The sequence below is a fragment of the Muscardinus avellanarius genome, assembly GCF_963383645.1.
Source record: "Muscardinus avellanarius genome assembly, chromosome: 11".
NCBI classification, from domain to species: Eukaryota; Metazoa; Chordata; class Mammalia; order Rodentia; family Gliridae; genus Muscardinus; species Muscardinus avellanarius.
Genome location: NC_137797.1, coordinates 53,260,389 through 53,271,014, shown reverse-complemented (window position 1 = coordinate 53,271,014; position 10,626 = coordinate 53,260,389). Strand labels below are relative to the sequence as shown.

Here is a 10,626-nt window from a genome sequence, read left to right as displayed (position 1 = left end):
AAAAAACAAACAAACTGGTATTTCAGGTGTTTCTGAAATCTTTTTAACTAAAATCACATACAGGAATTTACTTTGAAGCTAATAACTTTTTACATCTTTTAGTTCTTAATAAAAATATGTTGTATTGAAGCAGCAAGCCAAGGAGTGGCTTCCTCTTTAAATACCACCCTGGTGTATTCATTTATGACATTTAATATATGACACACTGCTGTAGTATGTATAATTTTGTGGTCTTCATTTCCCTTTGTATTAATTTTAAGCATCTAAATAAATCGTATTGTGCTTAAAAATAAATAAGTAAATATTATTTTTTACCAGGCTTGATGGTTGCCTATAATCCTAGTACTTAGGAGGCTGAAACAGGAGTATTACAGGCTCACAGTGGGCCTCTGCAATTTAGTGAGGCTCTCTGCAACTTAGTGAGACTTTATTTCAAAATTAAAAATAAAAAAATAGGGCTGGGGGTGTAGCTCAGCAGTAGAATGTCCCTAGGTTTAATCCCCAGGACCATACAAAATTAAATAAAATAAATAAAAGCTATTTCTCTGGATGATTTTTGTCACAGTGATAAAGGGCTCGTTAACAGGTTTATTTAGCCTCCCTGAGGTACTTTCCCTCACTCAAAACTAAGGTTGCACAACAATAAATAATGAATGCTAAATGCAGCATCCAGCACATAGTAATCACTATTACATCCCTGTGACACTAACTTTATTTCCTCTTTTCTTCCTCATTCATCTTCACAGTTCACTCTATCTGATTTCTTCCCACTGTCAACAGAAACCAGTGAAGCAACATCACCTGTGACCAGTGCCCTCCTTGCCAAATCCCATCTCCCCTCTTCTGATCTCAGCAGCATTGTGTCCATTCTGCTCACAGCTCATTCACTAAGACTGCCTTGTACCTGTGGTCTGCACCCTGTTCTGGACTATGCATGCATTATAGAATAGAGAATACAGCAGGCAGAAACCCTCATGGAATATTTAAGCTTGTGTTGAAGACATTTATATTAGAATGCACACACATATATGCATACCAACAAATTAGACTATGAAAAAAAAACCAGACTGCTCTACAAGAGAATCGCCGAAGGGACCTTTTGTTCAAGGAGGTCAGAGCATGTCAGAGACCCAAGGAGGAACCAGAGTCATGTCTACTGAAAGAATAGCAGCATGTAGGGAAATGCTGAGACAGAAATGAGCTTGTTACATTGGAGCAAGTGAAAGGACAACAATATGACCAGACAAGAGGACGAGTGGTATGAAATGATCCAGAAGAACAGCATGGACCCGGCCATGCAGAGCCCTGAAAGCATGCTGAAGGTCTGGGTTGGATCCCAAGGGTGACGTGCGGCCACAGGGGAACTCTGAGCCTGAAGATCGCCAGGGCTCTGGCTTGCAGCATGGATTAGAAGGGAAGCTGATGGGTCACTTGGTATGGATGCCTTGGATTTGGGTCCTGGGAGTTAAGATGGAAAGAAGTACAGTGATTCTCATGAGGAACAGAGAGAAGCTGGAGATGAATTGGATATGAAATTTAAAAAGTGTCATGAATTAGTCCCAAGGATCAGGTCTGAGCATCAGGCAGGATAATGGAGACAGTTACTAAAAGGAAGAACTAAATCATTCTCTAAGGAAAGAGCCAGGATCTTTATAATTCCAAACATCTCACAGAAGTTTCTTGTGGCTAATCTTGGTTGAAAAAAGCCAATCTAGAGAGGTGGGATATACAGTAATAGTTAAATTCATCCAGGCGTGGTGGCATATACCTGTAATCTCAGTACTTGGGAGGTTGAGGCAGGAGGACCCTCAGCGACTTAGCGAGACCCTATTTCAAAATAAAAAGGGTGAAGATGGCGGCGGTGGCGGAGGAGGCGGAGTTGCTGCTGCGGCGCCCTGAGCCCGGGCCCAGGGTGCGGGGTGGCGGCGGCCGTGGGGGCCCGCGGAACCCGAGGTCTCATTCCCTGGCCTTTGTGTCCCTGGGGGCTTAATCTCTGCCAGAGGAGAGCAGGTGTGCTCCACTTCTCCCGTGAACCTGAAGATGAGTTGTCCCAGACCCTTCTCAGTGATTGCAAACTTAGGTGGTGGAGCTCAAGGTTTCTTGATTCGAGACTTCCACCGACGACTCTCGTGTTGGGATCCATCCATGGTTTAGCAACATTAGTGGAAAAGTTTTCTTGGACCGTCTTTTAAGCGTTTTACTGACTTTAAATAGGAGCTGTTATAAAAACTTTGATGTTTAGAAGAGATTCTTGCTCGATCATTAAACTCGAGGGGAATACATGTTCACTGGGGGCCCTGAAATGATGGTTCTGTTTTGTATACAAGTTAAACCTTTCAGCAGAAATACCCAATCACCATCATCTGTTCTGGCCCGCCCTGACTAATGCCAAGCAGGTTGCTTTCGAGTGATGTTTTAGATTGGCCTTATTCGTGTATTCCCCCTCTGCAGTAAGTTTAGTTACCTTGTTTGGTCCCACAAGAAGGAAAACATTTCAAAAAATACACAACTAAAGTTCCTCAAAGAAGGGAAACCTGCACTTTGCCTTCAGTGCCATATGTTTCATTTAATTTTGGATGAGATTGTTCTTGCAGCGAGATGTTAATAAGACAAAATCTGGCCTTAGATTGTAAGCAAAAGAAATCAAGGTCAAGATCTGGAAGCAAGAAGAAAATGCTAACGTTACCTCATGGTGCTGACGAGGTTTACATTCTCCGATGCAGGTTTTGTGGCTTAGTCTTTCGAGGACCTTTGTCTGTTCAGGAAGACTGGATTAAGCACTCACAACGACACATTGTGAACACTAATCTTCCACGGACTGGAGCTGGCATGGTGGAAGTCACATCACTACTTAAAAAGCCTGCTTCCATTACAGAAACTTCATTTTCTCTACTAATGGCAGAAGCAGCTTCATAGAACTGGGATTCCTTTTAAATAGCATATTTGAATTGGATGTAAATTTGAAATTGTCTTTTTTTTTGTAAGCCACGTTATCTATTTATAAATACTAAAGCAGGAAAATGGGGGAAATTGAGTTACAGTGCCATCAGAGCAAATTGAATACTTAAAAACAGTAAATAGTCTATATATTTTATACAGGGTGGGAGATGTGTTTTTAAGATTTACTAAGTTTTTGTTGGTTAACTGTTCACTCAATAGAAGATCTTAAATGTAAGCAGCCATTTATAAACTGTTGCACATGGATATGTATAGACAGACTTATTGGAAAATTATGTTTTCTGCAGTGTTACCAGAATCAAGACTCTGTTTATTCCCCCACAAGACTTGCATAGAAAAATTAGATATTATATTTTGTTTGTATGTATTTAGTGTTTTGTATAATACCAGGAACTGCTAACTACATTTACTCAACATAGGGCATTAAATATCATGTACTTCATAGTTTGAGACTGTTCACTCAAATAGGGCAGAGTACTATTCTATCTAGTTGTGTAAGTGTTTTTTTAAAAATCACACGGTACGGTTTTTTTTTTATACTAAAAAGTGGAGGGAGATTTGTTTAAACAAGTATTTCTAAAAGAAATATGTACATAGTCCTGGAAATTATTTGTGGTAAGGAAATATTCTTTACTCCAGTTACATTTCTCAGACAATAAAGTGGTGCATCCATGCTACCTCCTACTTTGTCAACAAAGATGCTATTTACCCTTTACATTTTTGTATCATAATAGATTTTAAAAAGCTAATGTTCTGTATTGCAAGACATCCTTTTGTTAACAGATTTGTTTCTTTTTAATGTTTTACCTGAAATTTGACATGCTTACAAGACAGGTTTGCCTCTTACTTTACTTAACATTGTAGAAATGTAATAAACAGTGCTCACTACACAATTTAGAATAGGCTTTCTCATTTATATTATCTTCCAAATTTGATCAGTTAGCAAAACTTAATACACCAATTAAAATATTTCTACATATGAAGAGAACGTTTACAATTTAAATTTTAGAACTTGTTTTGGATGTGATTATATGTACGAAAATTGTGTAACATTATGCTCATGCTAAGAACCGACATAACGGGATTACTGAAATAAATGTGCTGGGAGGAATGGGAAAAAATTTTTAAAAATTTAAAAATAAAAAATAAAAAGGGTTAGGAGCATAGCCTAGAGGTACCCAAAACAATTACATTTAATGCATAGTAAGCATATCTTCTATGGCGGTAGTTCATCCTATTCAAATCTTGTCACTTGCTGGCTATATCCCTGGGCAAGTGAACTTCCTCATCTATAAAGTAACCATATTAATAATTGTTAGTTTAACATTTAGAGCACTTCCAAGTGACTTTTCTAAAGTAATCATTTGAATTAACTAGGTGTCTTCTCATCTCTAAGCTTTGGTTCTGCCGTACACTTTGCTTGATGTATTTGTCTCTTCTTTATCCATGTGATGATTTCCTAGTTTTTATTTAGAGATGACTTTCCTCCAGTGACTCCCCCAAGTACCAATGGCTCCAGCCAGACATCTGGGTCATTTCTCCTGCTTATACTGGCTCATAATTCTCTATAGATACTCCCACTATAGAACATAGCACATTGTGTTAGAATTACTTTTTCTTTTCAGTAATGGGGATCAAATCCAGGGTTATCACATGTTAGTCAAGCACTTTACCACTGAGCTACATCCCCAGCCCTTTTTACCTTTTATTTTGAGACAAGGTCTTACTAAATTGCCCAGACTGACCTTGAGCTTACCATCTGCCTGCCTTGGCCTCCAGAGTAGTTGAGGATCATAGTCATGCCTGGCTTTATCTTATAGGTTTATATCTACAGAACCCAGGTTGATGTCATAGCTTGAGGTCAGCATGAATTTGTTGGATTTAATTGAATTTAACCAAATTAAAAGCAGAATACCCTGAGGGAGCTTATCTCACAATCTAAGTCTCTTGCATAATTAAAGTAGCATGCGGATGCAGATATAGCAAATTATACCCAAAGGATATATAAAAAAATTACCCTACATGGCTATTTAGTCCCAACCTTAAGCCGAAGCCAGTCATGCTAAATATAACACCTTTCTTATCTGCCTCTCACTTCTGCTTTGTTCTTCTTGAGAAAGATGGGGCCCAGGCCTTTCTGGGAAACAGAGGAAGAGGGGAGGAAGAGACACTACTACAACTTTACAAAACCTTCCTTCACCCCTTAGTGGGTACAGAAGGTGAAGAGGGCTGCTGACTGTGTGGGCCATACGAATAAGCAAGCCCAGGCCGATGTGAGTCCTTCCAGAAGCATGGCCTTGTACACCAGGTCCAAACACCAGCAGACAAGTACTGACACTATTTCAGGCACAGCGGACCTCCCAGACATGATTTTTGTAATGAGGCCCACCATGCTTTTTGTATGGAAGCAGAATTTGATCTCTCTCATGCTAATATTCTGGGATATTCAACTCCTAGAAAGTTAAGTGTCGTACATAGGTTGTGCCTTTTAAAGACAAACTATTTGATGAAGGATTTGTATTCCTGAGAAAAAGTTAAACAGGGCTTTTCACACTTTTCTTTAATCTTAAGGCAAATGGACCTCCCAGGAAGCAATTTTATGTGTACAATAAGAACATCTTTGAAGCCAGAATGACCTGGCTCCAAATTCTGATTCACTTGCTTTTTAGTTTTGTGTTCATTAAAGTTCATAGTAGTGATAATAATAATAGCTAACACTTATGTGTGCTTACTACATGCCAGGCCCTATTATAACCGCTTAACTTATTTTATCCCTTTTTGTTTTTCATTTATTTATTTACTTATTCATTTTATGCATGTATTTATGCATTGCTCTACTAGACATCAAACCCAGAGCCCTGGATATTCAAGGCAAGTCCCCTCCCACTGAATAGTGTACTTGCCACCAATCTCTCATTCTTAAACTTATTTAAGAAAATAAAACTCATGAGTAAGACAATACCATCATATTTTGCAATAAAAGAATCCAAAGGACGCAAGGTGTCCAGTAACTGTCACATGTTGGAAAACAATAGAACCAGGAATCCAGCCTAAGAAGTCGAGTTCCAGACATTTAGATTCTCCTTCCTGAGCCCCCAGGTGCCTTGGGAGAACATTCTCTGATTCTCAATCTGAGCTTCCTTGTCTTTTTTTTTTTTTTTGGTGGTATTGGGGTTCCTGGAAACCCTTCTACCTTGGGGCTACACTCCCAGACCTATTTTATACTTTTTATTTGGAAACAGGGTCTCTTAAGCCAGGGAGGCTGCCTTCGAACCTGTGTGATCCTCCTGTCTCCGCCTCCCAAGTGCAGGGATTACAAGCGTGCGCCACCACACCCGGCGAGCTTCCTTGTCTTTAAAGTGGGATTAGTGAGGCCAACCTGGAAGAGGCCCAAAGGAGATAATGTAAGTAGAACTCTAGACACTAGAGAGGCATCCAGTCTGGAGAAGGCGCCTTTAATTTTCAACTTGTATACTTATGACCTACCATCAGATTTCTAAGAAAATTCTTATAAACTTCTGATATCTCTAGACTGACCCAAAACAACAAACGTACAAATAAACTGAATAAGCTACTGGCCGTAAAATAAATTATTGGAATTTTTCATTGACCTGGAAGGTAGGCTTGTTCTGTGAAGCCAACTATCTTGTGCTTTTAAATAAACTATGGCTTTTGTTACAAGGCAGAAGACTACCAGTAACCAGCTGGGAGGATAAATCAAAGGCTACTGGAGCCCAGAAGAAGACCAATTACTTAGATATGAAGAGGCAACTTAGGAAAGCGCTAGAAAGGTCATGAGAAGACTCTCAGAAAGAAAAGAAGGAAGCTCAGTCTACTGAGGAATCGGCCTTATCAAAGCTCCGGGGAAGCAGAAGAATTCACATAGCATTAGAAGAGAGGGAAGGAAGGAAGCCCAGAAAGCTGGACCAGGAAGAGGCTGTGAATGGTGTTGAACATCGCGCAGTGGGGTTTGGACTTGATTGTGTGTGCTGCAGGAAGCCGTGCAGAATTTTCTAAAGGAAAATACATGATGAGCCTTGAGCTTTAGTATGATAATTGGTGCAGTGCAGGTATCTGGAAGATCAGTTCCAACATAGACAATACAAGGGACCATCTGAGTATCTTGTACATCAGTATATTAAAATCAGTATATAAAATGTTAACTTCTGGAGAGAGAACAGTCAAAAGTTGTCACTAGACAAAAAGCAGAAATCAATCTTCACTCAATGCCAGACTCTTCTCTAACTGCTTTCAGTGTGTTCACTTATTTTAACCTAAGGAGAGTGTAGCTAAGAATTTGCGGTTTTTAGTAAAACTGCTACATAAAACTTCAGACATACGAAGAAACATCATTGTAGAATTACGCACATATTTCCACCAGAGAGTGGAATCTGGGTAGGGTGGGTGAAATAAGCAAATTGTTCTCAGCTTAGGAAATGCCTTCCTCTTCACTGGGAAGAGCTAACATTGTTTTCTTTGAATCGACTTTGAATTTTTCTTAAAAAGAAATTGAGAGTGTTATGGAAAACTCACCTCTTGAAGTGACTGCAAAAACAACAACCCAGTATGAGTAAACTAGCATTATGTCAAGGTGACAAGTAACTGCATTTCTGGCCCACAGCCCCAAGAAAGAGAGGTGAGAGAATGTTTCAAAAGAATCAAATTTGAAAAATAGAAAATAGCGTGCCACTTTCATGTGTACACAATCATAGGGAGGGGGAGGCTGGTGATGACTGCCATTGTCAAGCCTGCTCGTTTGTTCTCCTACCAAATATCCTTTCTCAAAGTCCTCCTAAGTCCATCCTTCTAAGTGATCCATCCCCTCAGTCTTCACATGTCCTCAAATCAATCATCCTCAACAATCACAAGGGGTGATAGTCCAAGTGCTTATTCTTCTCAAACAAAGCCTTTTTATTGTTCCTTAAATATTTGATGCATACATAGTTCTCTTCCCCAATTTAAATGTAAGCATTTAAAAACTGGAAATATTTGAGCATATTTGTGTAATTTTTCAAACATATCTTATGTGGCATATAAGAAATCTCCCAAGGAAAGAGAATCATCTCACTCTCCATGTTACTGCAGCACAGCACACAATAGCTAAGGCATGGAATCAACCTAGACCTAATATGTGCAGGATAGGGAGTGATTGGGATGCAAGAGAGACTCCAGCTGATGAGGAGAAAACTCAGGGGAGCCAGGGAGGAGATAAAAGGGTAGGGGTGGAGAAGAATTTAGGTTCATTAATAGAAATACTACCCTAGACTATGTGTATACATGTGAATATACCAATGTCAATCTGGGTACTCTGTATTGGGAAGGAGGAAAATAGGGAGGGGGGACCAAAAGTGTGTGCATGTACATCATTATCAACATGATTTATACTATGATGTAAGACTATAATGCACTAATAAAATCACACAAAATAGAAGAGAAAAGAAAAGTAAAAACACCACAATAATAATAATAACTAAGGATTTTTTAATGCTAACCATGTGCTAGGCACTCTTTCAAGAGCTTTACCTATATTTTTATGTCATCATTACAACTTTTGCATGAGATAGATACTGTGGTTTTCCTCAGTTGATGTTTGAAGAAACTGAGGCACAAGGAGGTTAATCATCTTTACCATTGTCACGCAGGCAGTAAGTACAAGATATCTGGCATGTAACACAAGAGTGTCACAATGAACCCATTAATATACTTTTTATTTGAATTCAAATTCCACAGTGAAAAGAGAATTACAAATCAGAAGCCCTAGTTAGAAATTGCAAACGAGACGTGGGGTCAAGAAAGTGTTTTAAAATTTTTTTCAATTAAAAATATTTTTTATTTTTATGTGGATCATATTGCAAATGGCCTATGAATTTCCCAAGTATCACAACTGATAATTATTAGTCCATATTAGTGAAGGTTCATTCTTGGAATCCATGCATCCCCTAAACAAACTTCGAGTTCTATTAGGAAGGTACTAGCCAGGCGTGGCGAATGCTTGTAATCCCCACATTTGGGAAGCTGAGATAGGATTGCAGTTTGTGGACAACCTCACAAACACTTTTTCCAATGTGTCTGCAAGATTCTATGACCCAACATAGCACGAGGACATCTTTGGAACAAAGGAATAGCTTGACAATAATTAATATCATGTCAGAGTATAAACCCTGAAACAATCTGCACCTTCTTTCATTCTTACCTTTACCACATCTATGTCATTTCATGCCCAAGGCTTATTGTGGGCATTGCTGGTGGTAGGGAGTCGGTCATTTATTTTGCTACTGGGATTAAACTCAGGGGCATTCTACCTCTCAACTACACTCCTAACCCTATTTTATTTTTTATTTTTGAAACAGTCTTGCTATGTTTCTGAAGATCTCACTAAGTTGTTGATGCTGACCTTAAATCTGTGATTCTCCTGTCTTAGCCTCCCAAGGACTGGGATTACAAGTGTGATCCTCTATACCCAGTTCATGGTAGGGAGATTTTAAGAGACTACTTGGGTGGTCATATGATAATGACATAAGGAATATGCTATCAGAGCACTGTTTTCAAAGATGACTATAACAATTCTTCTGATTTTAGTGCACATGCCTCTTTGCAATGTGACTTTGCTACTCTTCCCATCAAGACATAGAGCCCCCCCCCCCCATTATAGGCTAGCTCTGTGACTTGCCTCAACAAACAGAATACAGCTTTAGGAACATCCTAAGGCTTTCGAGTCTCAGCTGCAAAAGGCCTATTAGCTCTCAGGCTCTTGCTGCCCTGTGAATGCCAGAGAAGAAAGCCCAGACCAGGCTCCATGCAGATGAAAAATAGGGGAAAACAACTTCTAGTCATGTGCGAAAGCCCTCCAACCTCAGTAGAGCCTCCGTGACGGCAGCTAGATGAGTGACCCTGGAAAGACCAGCGGAAGAATTGTCCAGCTGAGCCCAGTCGAAATCGCCAAGAGATAGCAACTTATGAGCAGATAAATTATGATTTTTTAAACAGATTGTGACAAGGTTTATTGTGGAGAAATAGCTAACTAACAAAAACCACAAATTCTACTTGTATGTGTTGGTCAGATTTCTGTCACTATAACAAATTCCTGAAATAATCACCTTTAAAAGAGGAAAGTTATATTTTGGAGGTTCTAGTTTATAGAGGGTTGAACCTGATTTGGGCTATGGCTCTGGGCCCATGGTGAGGCAGCACATCACGGTGGTGGTGTGTGGTAGAGCAAAAATATTCATCTTATGGCCAAGAAGTAGAAGAGAGAGAGAAAGAGGCCCGGGGTCCCACTGCCCCTTCAAGGAGATATCCCCACTAGTAAAGGCCTTCGAATTAGGCCCCACCTTTAACATTTTAACACCTCCCAGTAGCACTCTGCTGAAGGACAAGACAGCAACACAGGGACCTTTGGAGGACACTTATCAAAATTATAAGAAGGTGAGAAAATCAATATCTCATATTACCATGATATGTACTTAACATTTTCTTAATAGCCATAAAACATGTTAAGTTTTATACTTTATAAAACTTAAATTTTGGCATTATAACTGATATGTTCCATGCTACTATAATTTGGATGTAGAATGAAAGCTCATGGGGTTTGTAATGTAGAAGTATTCAGAGGTAAAATAACTGAACCAGGTGAATAATTAACCTCATCAGTGGATAAAAGTACTTAAG

At 39.3% G+C, this 10,626-nt stretch overlaps 1 protein-coding gene across 1 annotated transcript; it reads left to right on the top strand.

Annotated features, from left to right (window-relative positions):
• Positions 1-2,598: 2,598 nt before the first annotated feature.
• Positions 2,599-2,916, top strand: LOC308269946 (zinc finger protein 644-like; the record flags this gene model as incomplete). The annotated part of the gene is made up of 1 exon (XM_080705523.1): positions 2,599-2,916. The coding sequence occupies one exon, from the start codon at positions 2,599-2,601 to the stop codon at positions 2,914-2,916; it is 318 nt and encodes a 105-aa protein (XP_080561649.1).
• Between the last annotated feature and the right edge of the window lie 7,710 nt (positions 2,917-10,626).